Genomic DNA, 27,446 nt, shown 5'->3' with positions numbered 1-27,446 from the left:
GTGTGAAGTTGTTGATTTGCAGCATTCCTCAAAAACTACCAGTAATAGTATACATTAGGAGATGTTTGCGTAGGCTTCCGCGGCTGGTGAACATGGTGTGTGGATAAGCTTCAGGGCTTCTACCATGTTGTCTTGGTATTATTGGCTGATGTTTCGACCGCTGTGTTGTGGCCATCTTCAGAGCAGTTGTTGGATAAGGAAATAATCTGCCAGCTCTTATATATATATATATATATATATATATATATATATCTCCAACAACTGCTCTGAAGATGGCGACAACACAGCGGTCGAAACATCAGCAATAACACCAAGACAACGCAGTACAAGCTCTGAAGCTTATCCACACACCATACATTAGGAGATACTTAAGGTGGTCGTTTTAAGTGTCTCACACTGCCTACATCATCTTTATATTTGAGAGAAATTGTCCATAAATTGTTTTCAAATGAATAGAATCTCATTATAAACAAATTAGTATACTTTTCATATATCTATCAATTGTAATTACTAATTTTAAATAGCAAAATAATATCAGAAGTGAATGCAGTATACGGGTGGCTTATCAAGGGAATCTACTAAACAGTACAATTTTGATACAGTAGAATCCCTCTTATCCAGCACCAAAGGACCAGGCTAGTTCCGGATACAATTGAATAAATACCGGTATATAAAAAAAAAGTTTGTATTTCATGACGCCAAACGTTACAAAACTGCAACCACGCAAAACTTATTTCTCTATCACTTGCTCATAACTGAATAAACATAAAAACTGTGTGGATTTTCCTTATTAAAACACATCACACAACACACATAATACACTAATTTTAGGTTCGAATATTCACTGAAAATTAAAGTTCGTGCAAACTTCCTAATGTGGCAACACTGATGATCTGAACATAACTAAACAAACAAACTGTGTGGATTTTTTTTATTAAAACATATCACACAACCATATAATAAACTAATTTTAGGTTTGAATATTCACTGAAAACGAAACTGTGCGAACTTCATAAAGTGGCAACACTGATGGGCTGAACATAATTCAATAAATATAAAAACTGTGTGTATTTTCTTTCTTAAAACACATCACACAACACCAATAATACACCAATTTTAGGTTCGAATATTCACTGAAAATGAATATTCGAACTTCCTAATGTGGCAAAACTGATGGCCCAGATTGTGGCAATATGGCAGATTTAAACTTTTTTTTTTTTGGTCCAGCCAAAAGTGCCGTTGTTTTAGTACTTCTGGTTATTTGGTGCCGGTTACGAGGGATTCTACTGTATTATGAAGAACCCCTTTTTGTATGCAATCCAGAAAACAAAAGCTCATCTTAATTCACTGCCTAGTAAATATTTAATTCATTCAAATCTTTTAAATGGGAATTCAATAAATAAACTTGAAACAATAATATCAATCACAACATGATGAACAAACTGAATCATTGCAAAATTTATAATGAGAAATTGTATGGTCTTTGTAACACCCACTTTTTTAAATGCTGAAAAGTATAACAGTCTATACTGTCCTATGCAGGATATGGAGAAGGTTATAATGGCACTGAAGGAGGAAGTACATAGGCTAGTAAGTAAACTGAGCAAGGAGGAGCAAGAGGAGTACCACAGGGAAACCTCACAGAAGGTGACGTTGCAGGTCAGAACAAGCACTTCCTCAGAGTGAAGAACAGACTCGCATCAAATCCAAGTATTTATTAAAACAGATCATAATTAAGTAGAAATAACAGAAACAAAACAAATTATAACATCAGAGCAGGAATGTCACTTGCAGGGTGTGCAACTGCAACAGAATATTAAGACCACACAAGGGACTTGAACCAAATGTGAAAATCAAATTACATTGAGTGCTTTTTTTATATGAATAGAAGCTCAAGATCGACCAAGTGAATGTTACATAATTGAGAATTACACTTACTAAATTAACAGTTATACCAATTTTCTTACAATGTGATAGGTATTTGGAATCATCATCATCATGCAGAATCACTATTTTTTAAAATTATGACAAAGGGAAATGGGTTATGTTTTTATACGATCAAATTGGTTACAGATTCTCTAATTTTGCAGACTATGAACAAATAAAAAAATTATGTCCAAATTCCAGTATATTAACTTTTTATACCGGTATATCCTTAATGAAAGTTATCTCGATATAAAATGTATTTGTTGGCATTTAAAATCATAATTAATAACTTTTATAGTCATGGAAATATCAGCACTGTTTTGAGGATATATGGCACTGTTCTGAAAATTTTGATATAGACTTTTTAAATACAGTACTGGTATATATATATATATATATATTGTACAATAATTGACTATTTGGAGGAGAATATGTTATAATGACGGGTACTTAACTGTTTGTCATTCACTCATACGAAGCCAGTTGCGTAGAGCTATGTTACAACTATAAAAACAGTAATCTTCTTCATACTTTGTTCTTAAGAAAAAATTCAAGCAGTTTTAACTTGCATCTTTCTAATGACTTAAAATTCTGAAGCCATTCGTACTTTTTACTCATGAAACTATGAATTGTTTGAAATTTTAAGCACAATGTTTACGAAGAAAGGGGATATTTCGCAACGCAATATGCATAGTTTGCCTTTCCACCAAATTCTATTGTTATTTAAGAAACTGATATGGCATGGTTTAAGTCCCTTATACAAATACAATTTGTGCTCAGTGGCTGGTTGCACAACCTCACACATATATTCACTCACAGAGAAACAGACATTTCAGCTCAGCAGGTATCAGTGACAATTTTTCATTTAAAATTCAAAATAATATTCACATCTCTTACTTACAAAATAATCGTAGTTAAAAAGAAAATTAATAATTGATTTGCTTTACTTCCAACAAACTGAAAAATACGTATTTGTATTAAATCTTAGCCTTTTGCAGCACTCTGATAAAATGAATATGAATATGATGAAAAAATGCGGTTGTATTATAATGCAACACACAGGAGCAAATTAATTAGAAATACCTATCAAACAAGATTTAAAAACATATAACCAAATATGTTACGACTTATCGAGAAATAATGGATAGTATTTGAAGTAGCTAGTTATGCATAACAAAATATCTGTATGACTTCCATAACATGGACTAAATTATCTACTATTAGTAGTTGGCAATCTATACCTTTTCACGTAATTTTTTTATGATAGAAACGAAGTTAGAAGGTAGTAAAAAAAACACGTTCACATTTTTATATTTATTAAATTATTGTTTGATTCTTTTATGTTATTATCAATTTCCACACAAATTACGGCCTTCCAATGCCAGTACCAATGCTATTTGATTATGAGTTTTTAAAATTGTAAAATTTACGAAGATAATTTTAGCAACTAGGTAATGGTGCACTTCAAGCTTCCTGTGTGTGGTTTGAGCAAATTTCTCAGGTCCCACAGTGAGTAAACTATGTGAAAACAACGTATCATTTAATCTGCTTTCATTAAGGAAGCAGCAGTGATTACAGGAAATGGTTTTTATATAAGCTAACATTGTATGAAGTTGTTAAAACAGTTTTTTAAAATAATATTACAGTATAGTGAAGTTATTTTTATTTAATGTGAATACCAATTCAAAAGTAAAATAAGTTCGAAGTTTCTTTTATATACTGTTGGCAGCTATTTAAAGAAATTTTGTTGTTGTTTTTTTTTTCATATATATATATATATGTATTGCACAACAAAGTATACTTGTTTAAGGATGCACTTGAGCTATTTATACATACACGCGAGAGCTTCAACTCACTATATTTAAGAACACGTTGATTTTCCAGTACTGGTATTTTAAATGTTAGCATATCATGTTGTTAAATATATTAGGCATGTTTATATCGCGTTTTAAGATACAATGGCAGTCTATAATTTTGTTAATATGTACGTAATTATGTTCTTCTTTGAATTTGTTATCTTCTAATCCTTGTAGTTTCAATGATAGCAACAGAAATTTTCCTGCTGAATTCAATGTTTCATTGTTGAACTATATTACTTAACACATAAAGAACCCAATATGAACTAGTACAAGTTATAGAGCTGTGATTTATAAATACTCGATTCTTACCTCAAATATCTTATCTTAAAGGTATTATTTAATGTGCACTAACCCTAATTTTATTAGAAATATATCTGAAATATAGTTTTAGGTGTGTACATTTATTTGCTTTTCAATGTCATGTTTTTGAAAGAAATAAACTGAATTTACATACAATGGCCTTATTTTTTATTATGCACAAGAACATCTTCTGTAAGTTTAAAGGAAAGTCTGCAATGGAAATGGAAATGTTTATTGCTTCTCCTTTATGCATCAGAAGAAAAAATCTTATTACACTGCAGGCTGAAATAAACCTGAAGTATTCCTAGTTTAGTTTGCATAGAACATTAATCCAAGAAGCAAAGTGAAAGGTGATTTTAGCAATTGTCTGTAATGGTGGGGGAGACGATTAAAAACTAATATCATTAACTCTGCATACATAGACAGAGACCAGTGTTTATTACCAGTTTTTCTTTCATTTACAAAAACCGTGATATTGTACGAAAATTTTAATTCTTATACTTCATAGATGATATTATGATACGAATCAGAACGATTAACAGACTAAGTACGAAAACTTGCAATACAGTCATATATCTACATCTACTGCATACCATCACACCTGCTTTACCTTGCATTCAATACAAAATCTTAATGTGGAAAAGTTTTATACAAATAGAGACAGTAATTTTCTCGACTTCTTTAATCTTAACAATAACATGAAAAGTGCTATACCAAAAACAGTCACGTCCATTTCATAGAGGAAGAAAAAATCATCATCTACACAAAATATGGAAAATAGACAATTAACCACATTTCAGCTAAGTCGGTTGTGGAGTTCATCTTTTCTTATATACTATCATGTTTTCATATTATTATGTCCTTCTAATAAAACCTTCTCATTTGATTTAAATGTTAATTTAATATAATTTACACTTACTTTAATATAAAAGATCCTAATACAATATAAATCAATATAGGAAATCTGGAACTGGCACAATACTATATTTAAATTTTTTTAACTTCTAATTTGTTATTTTATTAGCATTAATCTACGAATTAAGAAAAAAATTAAATTACTCGTTAAACAATTACTATACTAGCTGCCATTCAATGGTCAGTGCTAAATACAATGATGAAGAGAGCTGTACAAATGGAAACTACCGATTTCATTTCAAAATGTGGAGTATGCAATTATTAATTCTGATACCATTAACTACCAATATATTCAAACAAAACACAGTCTTCTCAGCAACTTAAACATATACACGACTCTTTAATGTGATTAAAATAGTAACCACAACATGAAATTAGTACTCATTTCATTGTCATGGTGTAATGTACACAAACAATGGTTGTTATGAGGTATCAACATAAGTTTACACCATGGAGACATGAAATATACGGTTTAATTACAAAATTTAACAGTGCTGAGAATCATGATATGGTACAATATCTAGGTAACAATTTCCAAACTGCTGGAACATTACATGTACACAATACCCAGTCCGTCAGAATAACAATTACTCCAAACTCTAGGTCATGTGAGTTGGTTGTATTAATAAACAATCTTAACATTTTACTTGTACGTCACTGAACCCGCCCAAAGTACATGTCTTCTTATTTAATTTTGTAATTTCATTTATTTTCAGTGGATAAAAGTATAATAAAAAACCACGTCATTATTCCCAAAAACTATTCTGTATATATTCTTAATATTCCATGTCTCTTTCAGTGTTGCCAGTCAAGCTTCTACAAACACCATTATGAACACAACTTTCTACTGAATACCTTACAAACCAATATTTTAAAAGCAATGTGAGAAGTTCTACATAAAGTATTACAAATTCTTCAACAACTAAATTGATATCATTACATGATGCATTTGTAGTTAAGTCCAGAACAGTTGGACTGCTTTGCATTACATTTCAAATTAAGGATATCAACCACTCACTCATTTAAGGCAAAGTTATTTCATATTAAAATAATAATGTTCAGGTGTCTGAAATTAAAATAAATATAAATAAAAAATTAATTTATATGATGTCTCTTCAAATAAAACTTGTTCATTTAAACGACACTAAAAATTGCACTAATCACATCTCATTTGTATTTCTAATTTACTTCAAACCGTTAGCTTTGTGATCTTTGAATTGTCAAAGAATTTCACGAGATCTATGGAACTTTCCTGCAAAGTCATTTCTCTAATGACAAACATCAGTTTTATAAGTTTGTCAGTAATGAAATTCATGATATTAATATAACAGAAGTTTGCATTAAATATTTTTACCTTATCTATCTATCTTTGGTATCAGTTCTGAAATAAAAGCCAACTAATTTCATTTTCAGAAATTCTAGTATAAAATATTACCATGAACGCCTCAGCTTAGACGAAAAATAAATCCAATTTCATATATTACTTGCTTATTTATTTCACAGCTTGTAATCATTATCTGAATGCTATTTCTCAAACTAAAAAACTTAAATGTGCAAAATTATGTGACAAATGTTGACAGTAATCACAATTCATTGTAGAAGTCCTTTGAACCAACAGGAATTTTGTTATGAGATGTTTTAAAAGTGTAAGGAGGCTACAAAAAAAGTTAATACATACATATATTCAAAAGATATAAAACCGAAAATACCAGTTTACCATGGAAAAATTTAGTCGTCACTGAAGAAAGATCAAGCTTGCAAATAAAAACAAAAATCTTTTACCTACACCATTGATCGTGAGTACGAGATTCTTTGCTTAATCACTTCTTCAGCTGAATCTGACATAGGAGAACAGATATCAATTTTGTTCATTATATCATAGCAGTTGTAACTGTTAAATAATTAATAATAAAAAATACGAGAAATAAATAATTCTACATATGTGAAAAGTCACATGCACACAAGGAAAACATCAAACAATATGGTTGTTATTTCCTATATAATATTTTCCCTGTAATCTCAGTCTTTCTCCCAACATACCACTTTTTAAGCTTCTCCATTTCAGAGGGGAATTACGAAAATTATGCAGCCTGGCAGTGCAAATAATTCACATGGCTGAATGATCAATCTGCTGATAAAGACTTGCAAATGCTACTTCGCTGTCCCCATGAGTGAACATTCTTGTAACCCTGTAAAAGGTTGAAAGACAATACTGCTTTGCTGCAGTTCGGAATGCAATAAGGAACAATCTAATATTGTTTGTTTGTCAAAATATTTTTGAAATTGTACTTTTGTCACAGTATTATTACCCAAAATGTTATTTGGTTCCTATTCCCATACTTCATTTTTAGTATTTCCTATTACCATACTTCATTTTTAATATTTCCTATTACCATACTTCATTTTTAATAAAGAAGTTCCAAGGAAGCATTGGGCCCTCTCTGGTCCAAACATTAAATGCAGCATGTACCTAACCATTTAACCTCCACCGTAGGAAAGTACCTTGTAAAACAAAAACACGAAATACGCAGTAAATAAAAAATAAACTTACTGCTCAGAAAATACAGAACACATTTCTTCTGATGGTTGATCCCAGTTTACGGTTAAATTATAGAATGAAAGGTACAATGGCCTTCCGACTGCGAGGATAATTGGGGAACTCCTTTTTGTAAGCTCTGTGTTTTCCAAGGGCCCACACAGACATCTGGTACATGCCCGCCAAAGCAAACAAGCCAGCTGTAAGAGAATATCAAAGTTAGTGTAAATAGTAATTATAAAGGCATACACTACTTTGTCAGAAATCTCTAAATCTCTATCTGAAATTGAAATTTTCTTCACAAAAACGTAAGCTGGAAACCTATTTCCTATTATTCCAAATGGAAAAAATACAGTGCATTACAATATCAGTTCAAAACATCAATCAATTCCTATACCCTTACAAAAACACAGTAAAACAACTGCATGTAAGCATTAAATTTTCATGTTATGAGGTAAAATACTTCAAATATGGTTTCCTAATCAGCAAAATTAATACTTATTTACTGGCTTTTAAGGAACCCGGAGGTTCATTGCCGCCCTCACATAAGCCCGCCATTGATCCCTATCCTGAGCAAGATTAATCCAGTCTCTACCATCATATCCCACCTCCCTCAAATCCATTTTAATATTATCTTCCCATCTACGTCTCGGCCTCCCCAAAGGTCTTTTTCCCGCCGGCCTCCCAACTAACGCTCTATATGCATTTCTGGATTCGTCCATATATGCTATATGCCCTGCCCATCTCAAACGTCTGGATTTAATGTTCCTAATTACATCAGGTGAAGAATACAATGTGTGCAGCTCTGCATTGTGTAACTTTCTCCATTCTCCTGTAACTTCATCCCTCTTAGCACCAAATATTTTCCTCAGAACCTTATTCTCAAACACCCTTAAATCTCTGTTCCTCTCTCAAAGTGAGAGTCCAAGTTTCACAACCATACAGAACAACCGGTAATATAACTGTTTTATAAATTCTAACTTTCAGATTTTTTGACAGCAAACTAAATGACAAAAGCTTCTCAACAGAATAATAACAGACATTTCCCGTATTTATTCTGTGTTTAATTTCCTCCCGAGTGTCATTTATATTTGTTACTGTTGCTCCAAGATATTTGAATTTTTCCACCTCTTCAAAGGATAAATCTCCAATTTTTATAGTTCCATTTCGTACAATATTCTGGTTACGAGACATAATCATATACTTAGTCTTTTCGGGATTTACTTCCAACCCTATCGCTTTACTTGCTTTAAGTAGAATTTCCGTGTTTTCCCTAATAGTTTGTGGATTTTCTGCTAACATATTCACGACATCCGCATAGACAAGAAGCTGATGTAACCCATTCAATTCCAAACCCTCTGTGTTATCCTGAACTTTCTTAATGGCATATTCTAGAGCAAAGTTAAAAAGTAGAGGTGACAATGCATCTCCCTGCTTTAGCCCGCAGTGAATTGGAAAAGCATCAGATAGAAAATGACCTATACGGACTCTGCTGTAAGTTTCACTAAGACAAATTTTAATTAATTGAACTAGTTTCTTGGGAATACCAAATTCAATAAGAATATTATATAAAACTTCTCTCTTAACCGAGTCATACGCCTTTTTGAAATCTATGAATAACTGATGTACTATACCCTTATACTCCCATTTTTTCTCCAGTATCTGTCGAATACAAAAAATCTGATCAATAGTCGATCTATTACGCCTAAAACCACACTGATGATCCCCAATAATTTCATCTACATATGGAGTTAATCTTCTCAAAAGGATATTCGTCAAAACTTTATACGTCAGCAAAAGTGATATTCCTCGAAAGTTACTACAGTTAGTCTTGTCCCCCTTCTTAAAGATAGGTACGATTATAGACTCCTTCCGTTCTGGTACAATTTCCTTTTCCCAAATTGCAAGTACAAGTTTATAAATTTCGCTAGATAATGCGCTTCCACCCTCTAATATGATTATTAATAAACAATTCTTTTCAAGAGACAGTAAACATTATAGTTTTCATGCCATACACTGAGCAATCTTAAAAAGAAAATGGTTGAGAAACAATGTATTAAGCTATCTGAAGTTAAGCCCAATTTGGGTTTCACAAAGACAACAGAGATGCTTAAATACTGCTACAGACAATATGCATATGCCGCCCAACTCATGACAACACTGCTAACTGATGGATGCTCCATTAGCCAAACAACTAGAATAGGGGTTCACAACCTTTTCAAGACTGTAACCACCATCCACATGTGATACTAAGTGAGCGAGCATCGTGAAATCGAATAGATTTAATAGAACTATTCATTCATTCATTCATTCATTCATAGAGTTCTACTCAAGGACAGGTCTGTCACTGCAAACCCAGCATTCTCCATTCTTTCCTATTTTTCTGCCTTTCCCTATATGAATATAAATGAAATAAACAAATAAAATTTTAAAACATTCACTAGGGTAATAATATCCTTGAATTTGAATATAACTCAGAATTTTAGTGATGTCCATTACATTGTTATTCAATGAAGTTAATGAAACTGGAGGACGAATCCAATCACGATGCTAGTGAGAGAATTTCGTTGTGGTAGCAAAGCCAAAATCTCTTCATTATTCAGTTTGGTATTTCGTTTCTTGTAGCAGATTGTTCTCTGGAATTTGAGTTTGCGCGATTTGTTATTCTGTTTTAAGCTTTTGAAGTGTATGTTGTCCAACTCCCCATTTGTTGTGCACCTGGCACTGCACGTCTTCCAATCAAAATAGGGCCAATATATGAATGATGAGCAGGCATTTCTTGAATGATAATGATATCAACTGTCCATGTATAACGGCACTGAAATATTTTTTTGTGTTAAAAGAATTAAAGCCATGGTCTTGATGTTTGCATAGGTAACAGATTTCTGAAAATTATTTGTATAACCATGACAACGTTAATAATTCCTTGAGAACAATAGGAAGTAAAATGATTTACATTTTTGTAATACTGTATTACCTTGGAAACTACAGTTGGAGCTTTCAACATAAGCTAGATAATATAGTTTAAGAGTTTATGGTGCTAAATATTGGACGTTTTCACTGAGTGAGTCTCACCAAACACAGGACAATTTGCTTTTGGACATTTCTCTAGTTTGGACTTTTTCTCTCTGCACCAAATCAAATGGATAATACTTGTTTGGACACAATGTAGGACTTAATTTTGAAAGTGCATATTTTTACTGTTCTTTTACTTCATTATTTTGTCATACGATAGTGCACGAATGCATGCATGTTTTAAAATTTAATAGTGCATTAAAATCCTGGCTCTATCTTTTATGAGTAAAGAAAGAACTGCCGATACATAAAAAGCTTCATATTCACAAAAGCAGCATTTCACAGTGAACTTAACCTGGACTATGGTAATGATGACAATAATATTTTGAATTAATGATGACGAAATGAATCCAAGGTCCAATGTCGCAAGTTACCCAGCACTTCTGCTTCAATTGGCTGAGAAAAAACTCCGAAAAACCCAACCAGGATTTGAACCCAGGTCCCTCATTTCACAACCAGACATGCTACCTGTTACTCCACAGCTATATTACAAGATCCCAACAAAAATCACCATATAGTTATTCTAGGTATAAATACTATTAACTATTAATAAACTTCGTCTACCCAAACTTTCATCCAAACAAAAGAAACCATGAAAGCGGTGGACAAGCAGCACCTTTAATGTTCATTTTATTGTTAGTCACTATATAAAGAAACACAAAAATAGCACTGACCTGGTAAACATTGTGTCATAATGGTAAATGCAAGCCAGCTTCCGAACTCATATGTGTAGTTGGGACACGACACCAAGTTGAAGAGAGCTGTGAGTGGATTCGAGGTGGCTACAGGTATCCTACGCACAGTGGTTCCAGGTGGTCGCAGATTCCGTAGAGCTATATGAATGCTCAAATTACCCAATTCACAAAGCTGAAACACAATTAGAGAAAATACAATAAAAAATGTTACTATTAAAATTTTAATTTAGGATATGGTCAAAGATACTAATTTTACATAACTATACATACTTGTGAGTGGAAATTGTTTTTCAAGGTACTTGACACAGCGTACACATGATGTTAAAGAACTGATTCTCAAATTTTTCTTTATTTGTATCTACGATTGAGTTAGTTTTAACGCTTTAATACCAAAGCCCAGTAGTGAGACCAAACAAATGCCCACTCTTCATGTCAAATCATTTAGTCTTCTAAGCTGTGATAAAAAAAAAAAAAAAAAAAAAACATCCAATATATTCTTCCCACATATTGCAAACATTATATGACACATGAGTCAGAATGGTCTAAATCCAAAGAAATTTACTGATAAATACTATTCCCTCAATAATCAAACCAAAATCATCACAAAACATGATAGACAAAAGCTTGTACCCACCAAATAAAACAATGCACACGAAAGCTACCTATAAAGCAGGAACGTAAGTACTGGGTTAATAATATTGTAGAGAAACTGCAGTGCGGCAACCTGACTCACTGCAGAGCAGCTCGCAGACTCCGGTAACACAGACAGCGTGCTATCAGTGATACATAGCACAGTATTAGTAATTCCATAATGTGGTCTTTATTCATGACTGGGTTCTATTCATTACAAAGAGTACATAGTTTGGAGTCATATGTATTTATTTTGCTGAGATGAGCTACAAGAAAGTCATGGCTGGTGATCAGGTGAACATGGCTATCTTTTCAAATCTTTCAATTCAACCCTAAAACACACATATTTTTTCACTTTCTCATCTTTTAGTTGTATCCGAGTTTCAATTTTTCGAAACAAGATTAGGGCTATATGGAAAGTCTAATTCTGACGGTTAGGACTGTGTGCTTCGAAAGCCTGAATCTGTTTTAAAACTCATGTTTCTTTATATTTCAAAGTGGTACACTCTATTTCGAAAAATTCTTGGCCACTGTGATCGTTCAGTAATATTGATCACTTTCTCATCATCACTCATAAGTTCTCGGAAAACATGTCATGTCCATGTGTATAGCGGGAACCACCATCTTGCACTGTTGAGCCTTGAACTGCAATTTAAATGGCAGAGGGCTGCTGATCAAGTTAAACTCAAGTTAACTCGAGATTAACTGGTATACAAAGCAAAACAAAAAACTTGAGTTTAACCTGAATGTAAAGTTCAAACGGCTCTTATAATACTGATCCTAAAGCACGTAAGTTTTAATCTCAAGGAGGAAAGGGAATGCTCATCCCTGTACCCTCTATACACGTCTCTCCTGAGAAATACTACTTACCTTTAGTTATAAATTCAAAACAATACTACTTACCTTTAGTTATAAATTCAAAACATCATTACATGAACGATATGGATATGTAAATCAAACGAACAATTTCAAATTCAAAGTAGTTATTCTTGACCTCAATCACAGAACTCACAAATTCCAGCAACACAATTTCCAATTATTTCTAACAAATAATATCACTTACCAAGAATACTGCTAGACCGCCATACACTTGTACAAGGCTTGGAGAAGTGTAAAGTGGATGATTAACGTGATATGCAACATAGAGAGTGAAGAGCCAATAGTACGAGCAATTCTTGAACAGGTTGAAGAGAGGCATTGTAGAATGAGAGAAACGGTGCACGAAGATAGTTTCCAGCAATCGTTTAGCATAGTGCAGTGTCCAACACCCTGCTGCAATACTGCAAACATCAACAAGCATGGTGATCAAATCTCTAAATCATTCAGAATTTCCTAAAATCTAAGAAAAGGAATCAATGTGTATATACGTTTGATAAGCCTGCTAACATCCAACCATTTTACTATGTTCTTCTAAGGAAGGCAGCTAGTAGGAGATAAGGTCACATATACAGAGTGACTCATAAGTAACTGTACAAACTTTTTGGGTGTAATGTAGAGGTAAAAATAAGACTAAAATTTCCTATACAACTTTTCCCACAAATCTTTACTTTCAGAGTTATAATGCATAATGTCCTATCTTCCTAGGCATAAAAAACATGAACCAGTAAAGTTTTCAGATGTGTCAAGTTCGCCCACATAGCAACTGCAGTAGATGTTTGTTAAGATACGGTCACACGTCGCTACTTTTGCAGAGCTGCAATACAAAATACTGCGCAACTCTCGTACTGCGACGTGTGAACAATGGTGCAACACGAAAAGTAGCGGCTGCCAAACCTGCTGCCCGCTACTTTTTCATGCTGCATGCAGCTTAGAAGTAGCGACGTGTGAACAGGGTTCTCAGGGTTGCAGCCGCAGCATTTTTGATATCAGTTTTGTTGAAACTTTTGCTGCGGTTGTGACCAGTGTTGCCACCCAAATGTGCCAATGATACTTTTATTGTTTGGATATATTTTAATGTTAGATGTGATGAAAATAAATTATTTGTGGCAGTTATTAAATGCACAACACAGTCTAAGCATATTTGCTGACGATATAATTCATTTTTTTTATTTTCTGTAGCGTAGTTTCAAACAGGAGGGTTGCCAACACTGATTACGTGAATATGCTGTTGGTTATCATTTAAGTATATAGACGTTTTTAAAGGCTTTATAATAAAAATAATGCCAATTTCTGAATACTAGTTAGGACAGAAAAGCAAATAACAGATAAGTAAGCTTTCGCATGAGTTTCTTAATAATGCGAAAATAACCACAAAATGTATATTGAGAAGTAAACATGGAGATGGAAACCTGCAGCATGACTGCGGCTGCAAAAGTAGCACCTTGTGTGTGAACAGACACGCAACCTCCAGTTGCAACTTTTGCAGCACTCGGGTTGCGCAGCACAAAAAGTAGTGTGCAGCGCACTACTTTTGGCTTATGTGTGAACACGACACTCAACTTTTGCAGCTGCAGTACAAAAGTTGCACAGCAAAAGTAGCGACGTGTGACTGTACCTTTATTCGTAAATCCCACTACAGTTGATTCCGACCTCATAGAACTTTCTTTACTTTACTGTATGTAGATATGATTAATAATTGTATAGCGCTGTTGTATTTCCTACCATCACCATGTCTCGTTAGTACACATTCATTCTGCCATTAGTCCAGTAGACATCAGTTAGTGTATGGTACAATAGGTTGTATAGGATCAGTTGATTGGCCAACCAGATCACCAGACTTGAATCCTCTGGTCTTCTACCTTTGGGGCTGTCTGAAGATGCTCGTTTATGCCACTCAAATTCCGAACGTAGCATAATTACAACAACGAACTCAAATTGGCTGTGAAAATGTTCGAAATGTTTGATGTCTCACATCTAAGAAGTGTCCCGGTTTTTTACTTTTAAAATCTAGTCACCCTGCATACGTACATATGTATATAAGTGATACAGTACAACACATGGCACTGGTGCAAATTTCCCAGAAAACTATTACGGTAGAAATGATAGGAAATATACTAGAAGAAAGTAGGATAATTGAGAGGCTGGATTACTGAGGGTCAGATTAGCAAGAATTTAGTGTATTTTTTTAGTAGGTTATTTTACGATGCTTTATCAACATCATAGGTTATTTAGCGTCTGAATGAGATGAAGGTGATAATGCCGGTGAAATGAGTCCAGGTCCAACACTGAAAGTTACCCAGCATTTGCTCATATTGGGTTGAGGGAAAACCCCGAAAAACTTCAACTAGGTAACTTGCCCTGACCGGGAATCGAACCCAGGCCACATGGTTTGACTGCTATATGCGCTAACCGTTATGCCACTAACTTACTTACTGGCTTTTAAGAAACCCGGAGGTTCATTGCAGCCCTCACATAAGCCCACCATTGGTCCCTATCCTGAGCAAGATTAATCCAGTCTCTACCATCATATCCCACCTCCCTCAAATCCATTTTAATATTATCTTCCCATCTACGTCTTGGCCTCCCCAAAGGTCTTTTTCCTTCCGGCCTTCCAACTAACACTCTATACGCATTTCTGGATTCGTCCATACGTGCTACATGCCCTGCCAATCTCAAACGTCTGGATTTTATGTTCCTAATTATGTCAGGTGAAGTATACAATGCGTGCAGCTCTGCGTTGTGTAACTTTCTCCATTCTCCTGTAACTTCATCCCTCTTAGCCCCAAATATTTTCCTAAGAACCTTATTCTCAAACACCCTTAATTTCTGTTAACCTCTCTCAAAGTGAGAGTCCAAGTTTCACAACCATACAGAACAACCGGTAATATAACTGTTTTATAAATTCTAACTTTCAGAGTTTTTTGACAGCAGACTAGATGACAAAAGCTTCTCAACCGAATAATAACACGCATTTCCCATATTTATTCTGCATTTAATTTCCTCCCGAGTGTCATTTATATTTGTTACTATTGCTCCAAGATATTTGAATTTTTCCATCTTTTCAAAGGATAAATCTCCAATTTTTATAGTTCCATTTCGTACAATATTCTGGTCACGAGACATAATCATATACTTAGTCTTTTCGGGATTTACTTCCAACCCTATTGTTTTACTTGCTTCAAGCAGAATTTCAGTGTTTTCCCCAATCATTTGTGGATTTTCTCCTAACATATTCACGTCATCCGCATAGACAAGAAGCTGATGTAACCCATTCAATTCCAAACCCTTTGTGTTATCCTGAACTTTCCTAATGACATATTCTAGAGTGAAGTTAAAAAGTAAAGATGACGGTGCATCTCCCTGCTTTAGCCTGCAGTGAATTGGAAAAGCATCAGATAGAAACTGGCCTATACGGACTCTGCTGTAAGTTACACTAAGACACATTTTAATTAATCGAACTAGTTTCTTGGGAATACCAAATTCAATAAGGATATTATATAAAACTTCTCTCTTAACCAAGTCATACGCCTTTTTTAAATCTATGAATAACTGATGTACTGTACCCTTATAGTCCCATTTTTTCTCCAGTATCTGTCGAATATAAAAAATCTGACCAATAGTCTATCTATTATGCCTAAAACCACACTGATGATCCCCAATAATTTCATCTACATATGGAGTTAATCTTCTCAAAAGGATATTCGACAAAATTTTGTACGACGTCAACAAAAGTGATATTCCTCGCAAACCCTTACTCCACAGGTGTGGAAAATTTAGTGTATGTTATTTCACACACACATAACCGTATGTAAAGAGAAATGCTTTAATGTATTACATATGTGTGGGAGAAGGAGGGCAATAGGAGGAGACAACTTCCCGGCATTGTAAAATAGTTACATCCACAGTTGTATCTCACACAGTCTCTCGAATTTTCTATGTAAACATTTGCATTGAGGAGTGGCAAGGGAAAAATATAACTGCACTGATTACACAGTTCTGTAATTCAAAGCACTGTAAACATGTTCGTGCTTCGCTTCGTCCTTGAACTAAATATATACACTAACCTATTCTACAATAATCTTAATCTCGAAGTTTCGATTCTATTTTATGTTATAAATTTCGGCGAATAAATCAGGTATTTTGTGTTCAATTAAAAAATCCTAATCCAGTACTTCGTGATATTTGCAATGTTCTCTGCTATTTACTAACTGAACAAAAGACTTATTAATTGGAATATTTCTTTATGTACTTATGTAGGTTACTCAATTTCTTCAGTGTTGAAAAGAATTTTTTTAATGTAGAAAAACTTGTTTTCCAACTGAAAATCTGTTAGTATTTCATTGTGCAATAGTATTTTAATAAATGTGATATGAAGTAATTCAAGTGTGGCGTTTAATTCTTAGAAAATTGTTTTCAGTGTCACTCAAGATATATTAAACATACAGCATGTATGTTGCAATACACTCAATGTTTTTTCAAGCTGTGCAAAAACGATCATATGAAGAGTTGAAATGTTGTAATAAACATAAATATTTGCGTTGTATTATAAAAAGTGGTTTGAAGAGATATGATACATGAACAGTGTGCTTTAGCTGTAATGACATGCTGCAAGGTTTCCCTTTTTTTCTACAATACTCATAAAATTCTAAAGGCAACCAGAGTTTTAATAGACCCTAGTAGACTTGGTTCGGCCTAATCCAGTAATATCAGATAGTTTTAAGTTTTTCTTTCTGTCTATATCCTTCTTGTTTGTGGTCCTACTTTTATTAACTTAGATTTTTTTTTCTACTCATTTGAAAAGTGTATCGAATCCAATTTTTTTTATCAACAACTGGTTGTAATTCAAATTCTTGTAAAATTTTCTCATTTCAACTATTTTCGATATATTCTTGTCTTTTTAAGTGACAGTCAGAACTTCAGTACTACACAACAGACTGAGAAGTGTTAAAGTATGCAAACTTTTAGTTTAATATATTTTTTCACTAAATTAACTGTTAAGAGTGTTGTTCGGCGGCCAGATAGCTCAGTTGGTAGAGCAGGTGGCTATGGAATGGAAGGTCCGGGGTTCGATCCTGGGTGGTGACAGGATTTTCTTCTTGCCAAACTTTCAGAATGGCCCCAAGATTCACTAGCCTCCTATAAAATTGACTACTGAGTCTTTCCCGGGGGGGGGGGGGGGGGGTGGAAGGCGGTCAGAGTGTGATACCGACCACACCACCTCATTCTAGTGCAGAGATCATGGAAAGCATGGGGCTCTACCTCCATGCCCCCCCCCCCAAGTGCCTTCATGGCATGTGACTGGGATACCTTAACCTTTTATCTTTAAGAGTGTTGTTCATTATTTCTAAGATTTATGTAAATTTAATTCTTTAATGAGAGATTATACCACAAACCTGTGACTGTATTGAGGGTCCCTGCACCACCAGTGCAAGAAAGAAATTTCACCCTCTACCTGATATCTGTTTAAATATTTTGTTATTTATTGTAATTTTCTTTGGTATTGGATCCTGTTCCAAAACATGCACAGTTTTCAATTTTTCCAGTTACAGTAAAACCTCGTTAATACGTTCCCACTTATAACACTATCCCGTTCATTATGCCTTTTTTATATGGTCCTTTGACATTCCATATATAATACTGTATAATTTTACTCTCTTATAACGCTTCTAAATCCCATTGTAATGCTTTTTTTCAGATAGGAAATGACTAAAAATTTGAGTATAAATTGCGAAAATTGTGATATTTTAAAAGCATGGTGAAAAATTATGTTACTGTGACTGTATTGAGGGTCCCTGCACCACCAGTGCAAGAAAGAAATTTCACCCTCTACCTGAAAAAAACCTCTGGTTTCTTTGTTTGAAAAGATTTTTAACACTCAAAAATCTCCCTGTCATTTCTGTAAAATTTAGTCATCCTTTGAATTCTGTGGACTGTGAGTAAGTTTGCAGTGCAAAATGGCATAATCTATGAAATAAATGCCACTTTCACAATGGATGATGACGAGGTTTGGGCTCCTGTACAGGAGAAGTTAACACGGAGGATTTGTGTCAGCTGACAATAGTCTAGTGACCTCAGAAATCTGCGGTGTTGACAACATGATTGCGGATCATGTTGCCCCTATCGCCCAAGTGAAGACAGTGATGAGGAAATAGAATCTGCAGAGAAAAGTGTCCCCACACCAAACAAAGCTCTCAGAGCAGTATATGTGCTTCAAAAATACATTAGTGTTGCTCTTAGCGGTGTATCAAGTGAAGTTACCTATAGATTCTGAACCGAATAAAAAAAATGCTACCATTCATAACAGTAATACAAGCACATTTTTCTACTATGAAATGAGCTCTTATTTGCATTTTGCACTGTAACTAATGCACATTAAAATGTTTTCTATGAAGTGGTGTCTAAATTGTTTTCCCCTTTTCATAAATCACTTCCCGTCTATAGCGCTGTCTCACTTATTATGCTTTAAGGCTACAGTCCCTTGACAAGCGCATTAACAGGGTTATACTGCACATCTTTTGCTATTTGGAAATACGTATATTCCCACTCTGTAGATTATCATTTGTATTTGTAATTCAGTCTGATTATCTATTATAAAAGGAAGACAATTTATTTTCGTTTGTTTGTGTGATGCCTGTTTTTAAAATTTTGTTCTAGTTTTAAATCATTCCATTTAGACAGATATTAAATAATGTTTGTGGCACGGGAGAGCTCTGTCTGTCTCACGATTTATCGAGCTTTCCTCTGAAAGTCTTGATTATTTATCCCAATTTTTTGTTTTGTTTTCAGTTATACATTTCTATTATAGGCCTATTTCGCAATAATCAATTTCGTATAGGCCTATTTTAAAACACGATGTTATAGAAAATCATACATAAAATCCTAAAACATGTAGTACTCCGAACATGCACATACTGGTAAAGCTATGTTTCATGGCTGGCAGAGATAATAAAATATACTGTAGGTAGAATGACCAGAATATAGAGTACTGTTTTATATAGAAAGCCACTATTACTAAGAATAAAGGATTCTTCAATTTTTAATTCGAGCTTTGGAACTGAATTAGTCAAATACAGATTAAAAATAAAGTAAAATCGTTGAAATTGCCAGAAGGAAAATTTTCAGTTTTGGCAAAGAATACCTTCTACAGACAAGAAGAGTTATCTCAATCCGCTGCAAAAGGAACCTTCCCTGTGATATGGATGTCTAGAGAATTAGGACACTCTACTCGAATTATAATTAATTTTCTAACCACATGCCAAGAAAACTGGAAAATCATGAAGCAAGATCAGCCATTTTCAGGCAACAACCCCTGGTGATCCAATAGTAATTGGCTGTCAAAGTAAACAGTACTTGTATTTTGAAAAAGGGATGTTGAGCTTACCTCTCATTATTATTTATTAATAACTAGTTACGCAGTAGAAAAATAAGAAATAGTCTCTCATTTTGAGATAGGAAAATTATTCTTACCTTCTAATACAATGGCCGGCACAAAAAGTGAAACACTTCAATTTTCTTACTTTTTAATACAAGATCTAAGTTAATGCTATTGGTAACCATACCTACCAAAAATAATTTGGTTACAACAATAATATACAGACACTTCGTTTAATTAACAATTAAATTATTTTCCTCTCGCAAACATACAGCCATTTGTATAAACAGACCTACTTTAAATCAAAAGAAAAAGAGTGTTTTGCTTTTTGTGCTGGTAAGTGTATTTACTAATTACGACTTCCACAAAAAATATATTCAAGCACATGAACAAACTACTTACTGTACAGAGTATTGCACGGGGACTGAAGTAGCACCTTCTCCATAGAATAGCCAAGGCCGCTTGTACATCCATAGATATACTAACAATGGCCCTGCATATTCAGCAAGGAAAACGGTCTTCCATCCAATCTGTGGTCCCAAGTCTTTAACATATAATTTTGAGCCATTCTTCAATCCTAAACCTTTCAGAGTATCATCATCTTTCAGAGTTTTTCCTTTCGGCTCAAGACGTATAGCTTGTCGGTCTGGATACAAAGATTTCTTTAGTCCATGAATCTTTTTCTTCAGTTCTTTAACTGACGTTGTAGGTCCAAGCTGTTAAAATGATTACAAAATTGGTAAAAATCGCGATATTGATAACGGTAAGCTACCACCGTTTTCTAAAACTGTGTAATCCTCAATTATTTAACATTTTTTCTAATATAGGCCTACGATGTTGGCTGCTACGGCAGAATCTGAATGAAAAAGGAAGGGTAGTCTAGACTTCAGAACTTTTTTTTTTCTTTCTACATTTTCGTGAAGTTTGAATAAGAGTAAGCACCATTGCAGCACATCAAAAATTGTCATGTAATTACTGCTGTCATAGACCTCGCCCTGTCACACAATTAACCTCTCATTTAAACCCTTCCTAACCTTGCCACGAACCTCGCCGTAAGAACAACTATCGAAGACAAAGTGGTGCTTACTGGTACGTATTAAAGTTTGGCCGTTATTTTTAACCTGAACAAGAATTCTTTCAATTTTGTGCTTTTCTAGTTTTGAAATTATTAGTCTTCCGAGAGAAACTAGCGCTGAGGTAGTTCCGATGATTTCGGGAGTGAAAATCGTTGGTTTATAAGGGATTTTTTTTGTGGAGATAGAGTTGCAAGGCATAACAAAAACCTAAACTAACCAAACCTAACCTCTCATAGATTCGTATATGCAAGGTGCATAGACGGAGTACGAAGGAAACTACCTCAGCACTAGTCTTCGAAATGCGTTTAGAAAGACATGTCAGAATTTTTCCCCTCATTACCGGTAATTAAAATTATATAAAAAAACAGTACGAGCCATAGCCAACATTTTTTTCAATATTTACAGACATCAGTCACTAAATAAACATTCTATTGTATAAAGCTTTTTTTACTCCATCCTTTCATACAAAATAGCCTACTTTTACTTTTTATATGGTATACCAGCAATAAAACTTACACTCAGTACTCCAACAGACTTGGAGCTCTGGGCGGTCAGTATTTCAATCTGAAAAAAACAAATACATGTGATTTAAAACAAAAATATATCTAAGTAAAAAATAAACAAAAAGGAAAAAATAAATTAAGTACAGGTAAATTTTTCCCAAGGGCATTATAGGTTAACCATTATTAGTCTACTTTTACACTACAACATACTTTCACACGAAAAACGGTACGCTTTCAATAGTATTCATAAATATAACTAGTTGTTTAAATATCTCAACATGATTTTACTTAAATACATAGTAATAACGAATAACCGCAGATTATACTTACCTCCATGATTCTGACTAAGGTAAAATACGGTTACAAGTGGTTAACTACAGATGGCAGTGTGAACAGTGTGTATGCGGTGTTGTATTTCCAAACATTCTATACAGAAATATAAAACTCCTCTCCGCCGATGTTATACTACACATTATTACATGTTCTTGAAGTGTTACTGACAATTGTAAAGCGGAATATCTTCCTCGCGTGGATTCTCGAAATCTCTGGCACGTTTGGCTGATTGCCAGGTTCCAGAACCTTCCGGAATGTTACAGAACGAATGACGAGTATATATTCTTGTAACCGGCCATGCTATTGGCTCAGTTTACGAAACGCAAGTGAACGAGTTTGTTCTGTGAAGGCGATTTCTTACTGTGTTCGAAGTGTAAACGTTTTGTAAGTTTACGCAGATAATTTGTTTAGAATAATAACTAAGGAGTGATATAATTACTTCTGCAGTAAATAAGGTAAGTAATCCGTACATTTTCTAAATATAATTTTACGAATAACCGTTGCGTAGGTGACTTCTCACATTTCATTCCGTATCTTGGGGAAGTAAACATTCAACATTACGATTAGGCTTATGTTAACGGTGACAATGTGGCTGTAAATTTTTAAATATTGACCACCGAAATTTAAATTGAACGAAAAAAAATTGTGAGTTCGTGTACTAAATTGTTAAGGTAGTATGAAGTAGAATATAGGTACGTGTTCACAAATAGTTAACGTCTTTCCAGCTGGTGTATTTGCAAATATGAAGATATAGTCAAATCACATATATTAGGCCAATAGTGCTCATAGATTAGATAAGAAGCATGAAAATTATTATATATCACAGTTGTATGAACACTAGTGTTCATACAACTGTGATATATACTAATTTTCATGTTTCTTATGTGAAGGTATAGCCTACATATGCTATGCATTATTAACAAATATATGTTTTTTTCACATTTCAGATTAAAACCCAGTCATGGGGAAGGATTATTATAAAATTTTGGGCATTTCAAAAGGAGCATCTGACGATGAGATTAAAAAGGCATACCGAAAGCTTGCTCTCAAATATCATCCAGATAAAAACAAGGCCGCTGGAGCAGAGGAAAAATTCAAGGAGGTAGCAGAAGCGTATGAAGTGCTAAGTGATAAGAAGAAACGAGATGTGTATGATCAATTTGGTGAAGAAGGACTGAAAGGTGGTTCATCTGGTGCCAATGAAAGCGGTGGGGGTGGTTTCACCTACACATTCCACGGCGATCCTCGTGCCACATTTGCTCAATTCTTCGGTACTGCAAGCCCATTCCAAACGTTCTTCGACTTTGGTGGTCCAGGTGGCAATCGAATGTTTGGCTTCCAGGATGATGATATGGAATTGGATGACCCATTCGCAACCTTAGGCATGGGAAATGCAAGACCAGGAGGCCCTGGTGGAGCATTCCGATCCCATTCATTTAATTTTCATACTGGCTCACCTAACCGTAACAAGGACAAACTTCAGGACCCACCTATAGAGCATGATCTGTATGTAACCTTAGAAGATATTACTCGGGGTTGCACAAAGAAAATGAAAATCTCAAGACGTGTTTTGCAGCCAGATGGATCATCAAGGAAAGAAGATAAAGTACTAACCATCAATGTAAAACCGGGCTGGAAAGCTGGGACAAAAATTACTTTCCAGAAGGAAGGAGATCAAGGCCGGAATAAAATACCTGCTGACATAGTATTTATCATCAGAGACAAACCTCATCCCCAGTTCAAAAGGGAGGGCAGTGACATTAGATATACAGCCAAGGTTTCACTCAAACAAGTAAGTATCTTAACAGGATGGACATTGTTACTAAATATTTTAATTTTGCTCGTTAAACTGTATTGTATATTCTAATAATTCAACTATTAAAATTACATTCTCACTAAACATTTCAATTTTGCTCGTTAAACTGTATTTAATATTGTTGTAAGAATTCAAATATTAAAATTACATTCTCTTTGTTTCAGGCATTGTGCGGCACAGTCATCAATGTTCCTACACTAAGCGGAGAGAAGATACCGATCAACTTGATGAATGAAATTGTGAAACCCTCAACTGTAAAGAGAATTCAGGGTCACGGATTGCCATTCCCGAAGGAACCAAGCCGGAAGGGAGATCTTCTAGTTTCGTTCGATATCAAGTTTCCAGACAACATTACACAAAGTGTAAAGGACATCTTATACGACACACTACCGAACTGAGACACTTGTGATCATACGTCATCATCATCATCATCCGTGTTGTGAGAGTGAGCTTAAGTGTGCTGTGGGAGATCTAAATTTATTATGTACGAGTGATGGGAGAGTGTGTGTGGTGGCGTCACAGATGTTACAAGTACAATAATGCCGTGCACAAATACCAAAGCAGGTCTCATATTTTATGCAGTAGCAGAATCATATCAGTGTGTGTGTGAAGGGTGAATTAATTATTCTGGTTTTCGGACAATACCTAACGGCCTCTGGATGCCACAGTTCGCGTGCCGGTGTGAAAGTGTGCAAGTTATTCTTACCAGTGTTCGCGATCGTCAGCTCTTGGACAAACTGTCGACTGATTGACATGTTTTGTATGATACTAAGTAACATTGTATTGGAATTTTTATTAACAACCGCAAAGGAAAGTCTGTATTATACTCAAAATTTAACTTAGTTAATCTTATTTTGTAAGTGTACACGATTTTTTTTTCTCAGTGGCTAGCCTATATTTTGTACGTTTTAGTACAATGCTTTTATAAACGACAATACCATTGTTTCCAATGGTTTGGCTGCTAATATTGTACATATGTCACAGCATCATGTATGTTAAATGTAGGTAAAAAAATCCATTTGTATAATAAATTGGTGGAAACAGTGATAATGTCATTTTATTTTTTCAATGACCTACTTCCTCTTATATAAGAGCAGTTCTACGTTTAATGTTAGGTCTAAATGTGTGAACGCAAACCAAAATATTCTTTGAGTGCAAAATTTCGTGCATTTGAAAACTTGTTAATTTTGGTTTTAAACCACATTTCGGATTTACCTTCCAAAATTTTGCTTGACATTTTAGATAATTTCTGAATTTTATTAGCTTAACGTGAAGTCTTGCAAGAATTTACCAGTTAGTTGAAATATTTCTGTGAGAAAAGAGAATACTAGGAGAGAGTGGGAAAAAATATATGTGAAAATGTTTAATAGAAGTAGATGTTAAATGTGATTTTTTAATATAAGTAGTAGATTTCAGTGTTACATAATTGACTTCTTTGAATTTAATCAATTACATGTCTGGCACCTCGTTAAATAAGAAAATATTGAATACGAGACAAAATATTTAAAATTTCATAGCAGTTACAATGTCATAAGTAATCTAAAATTACAATTTGTACAATATATAACTTATTACTCTTTCTCTAAGAGGGAACAAAGTTTGAAGAAATTCTATAAAGAGAACAGTTTTACGAATCTCTTGGTTATTTTAATCTTTCTCCTTCCAGCAGTAACATTTTTTATTCTTAAAATTTCGTAATTAGATTTTTAATACATTCGTTATTTTCTAGTTGAGTTTTTTGTTAGTATAAGCCTACATGAACAATTTAATAAAAGAATACTTAACAATTAAGATAGCAATATCTGATGCAAGTTATGTTAAAAACATTTGGCGTTTTCACCTATACCCGTGATCACATATGAGCAAACTTTCAAAACTTGACATGTCTATTTTCAGAAAATAAGCTATACTTCAGATGCCAAAAACTTGCATTTCTGCAATGACCAAAATATATTTTTATGGTGAAATATTAAAGATTATTTTTCTTGCTATAGACTCGTAAAATTATAGAAAATTTTTCATTTATTACAGAGATTTATAGCATTTTCTGAAAATGGACATATCGGGTTTTGAAAGTTTGCTCATATAGATGTGATCAGGGCTATACTCAGAAATTTACAAATTAAAGTACGTACGAATTACTATCTTCGTTGTATGTTAACACTGCAGTGTAGCACTTAAATTTCGATTAAATTATTCGTGAAATTGTTTCAAGTTTCACGTAAGATTAGCGGAAACTAACATTGAAATACATTACAACTAATACAATGTAGTTGAACTGATGGCAGTTACACAACAAAACACGAAGATAGCTTAGTATACAGTGTTTAAGACTTCAAAAAACTAGTATATAAACTACAACTACACCCATTAAAACAAGTGATTTCTGAAATTTAATATGACATACTGACTGTTTCTGTAAACAAGTACTGCAAATCCAATATGTGAAGAAGATTGGCGAGTGTTAAGTACGAACAGAGAGGAATTATTCATGGTTTATTTACACAAAATAATATTTATGAATAAACACATATTTATCTGGAATATCTTATATTGGTAATGGTTTATATACTCGAATTGAAAGAATTTCTAAAAAATCTTGAGATAAGACGTCCACTGGAATATGCAGGCCGTAGGCACAATAACATGACCAAAATGGGCTATAATTTGTTCCATACCTGGAAGGACGATAATGCTGAAAATATTTTTGACCTGTTACGTGGAGCTTCTAGTTTATTTGACGATCAGGGGAGGGGAAGATAAAAATGTTCTATTGTTGGTAGAAATATTGAATTCCTCCAGCGACATATTGTACAGACGACATTGCATTTTCTTTTTAGCAATTTCCGACAATACAAAAATGCATTCCGAATATAAATTAGCTTATAGACTGAGCTGAGAATAGTGTAAGCCTAAGTACATTTTTTAACTCTTAATTGAACACTGTTGACAGTATTTGGGCTTACTTCAAATCGTTGAGATAAAATTCCTCTACCATTAAATGTAATTTTGTCTCAAAAAATATTTGAGATACTTTAATGAAACTTCGCATACGCGTGTTTTTGGCATCTTAATAATACCTATTACCTATACTAAAATCTTTGCTGTAACATTTAACTTGTTATCAAAAACTGTGTCATGAAAATATTTAAAATAATATAAAAACTGAATGTTATTAATATCTTAGAACGAAAACTTCAGGAGTGTTCCATGTAGTTATGACTTACGGACTTGTGTAAGGTCATTATTATTACTACTACTACTACTACTACTACTACTACTATTACTATTTTATTTTATTATCTCTCACCTTTCCTGGTTATTGTATTTTAGTGTGAATGTGAAAAAGAGACTAAATTTGGACATAAAAATCTACAAGAACAACTTCTGTTGATCTGAATATGGATATTGTTGAGTGATTAGTGATTACACTTTGTTACATTCTTTTACAGAAATATACCGATTTCTGCACTCGTTATGGATGAGATTCGCATAAAGAACACTCACAATCATCATGTGTGTGGCATCAGG

General features: G+C 33.9%; 3 protein-coding genes across 3 annotated transcripts in view; 2 read left to right on the top strand and 1 right to left on the bottom strand.

Moving 5' to 3' along the window:
* The window catches only part of tous (testes of unusual size), a 36,265-nt gene extending 34,008 nt beyond the window's left edge, over nt 1-2,257 (top strand). Inside the window, exon 22 of the mRNA XM_069815949.1 lies at nt 1,516-2,257. Coding sequence (XP_069672050.1) covers nt 1,516-1,686 — 171 coding nt within the window. The 3' untranslated portion in view covers nt 1,687-2,257. The remainder of the gene's footprint in view (nt 1-1,515) is intronic.
* Nucleotides 1,701-22,302, bottom strand: Sc2 (trans-2,3-enoyl-CoA reductase Sc2). Its single transcript, XM_069817405.1, has 6 exons — nt 22,097-22,302; nt 21,780-21,827; nt 20,590-20,903; nt 13,000-13,216; nt 11,286-11,478; nt 1,701-7,736 (listed from the first exon to the last, which is right to left on the bottom strand). Exons 1-6 carry the CDS (start codon nt 22,100-22,102, stop codon nt 7,609-7,611), a joined length of 906 nt encoding a protein of 301 aa, XP_069673506.1. The 5' UTR covers nt 22,103-22,302; the 3' UTR covers nt 1,701-7,608.
* Nucleotides 22,303-22,390: 88 nt separating this feature from the next.
* LOC138693442 (dnaJ protein homolog 1) lies at nt 22,391-24,965 on the top strand. Its single transcript, XM_069817404.1, has 3 exons — nt 22,391-22,554; nt 23,047-23,891; nt 24,080-24,965. The coding sequence occupies exons 2-3, from the start codon at nt 23,061-23,063 to the stop codon at nt 24,311-24,313; spliced, it is 1,065 nt and encodes a 354-aa protein (XP_069673505.1). The 5' UTR covers nt 22,391-22,554; nt 23,047-23,060; the 3' UTR covers nt 24,314-24,965.
* Nucleotides 24,966-27,446: the final 2,481 nt, after the last annotated feature.

The sequence above is a fragment of the Periplaneta americana genome, chromosome 17, assembly GCF_040183065.1.
Source record: "Periplaneta americana isolate PAMFEO1 chromosome 17, P.americana_PAMFEO1_priV1, whole genome shotgun sequence".
NCBI classification, from domain to species: Eukaryota; Metazoa; Arthropoda; class Insecta; order Blattodea; family Blattidae; genus Periplaneta; species Periplaneta americana.
Note: the sequence above shows the minus strand (reverse complement) of the source record. Positions and strands in the feature narration are given on the sequence as shown.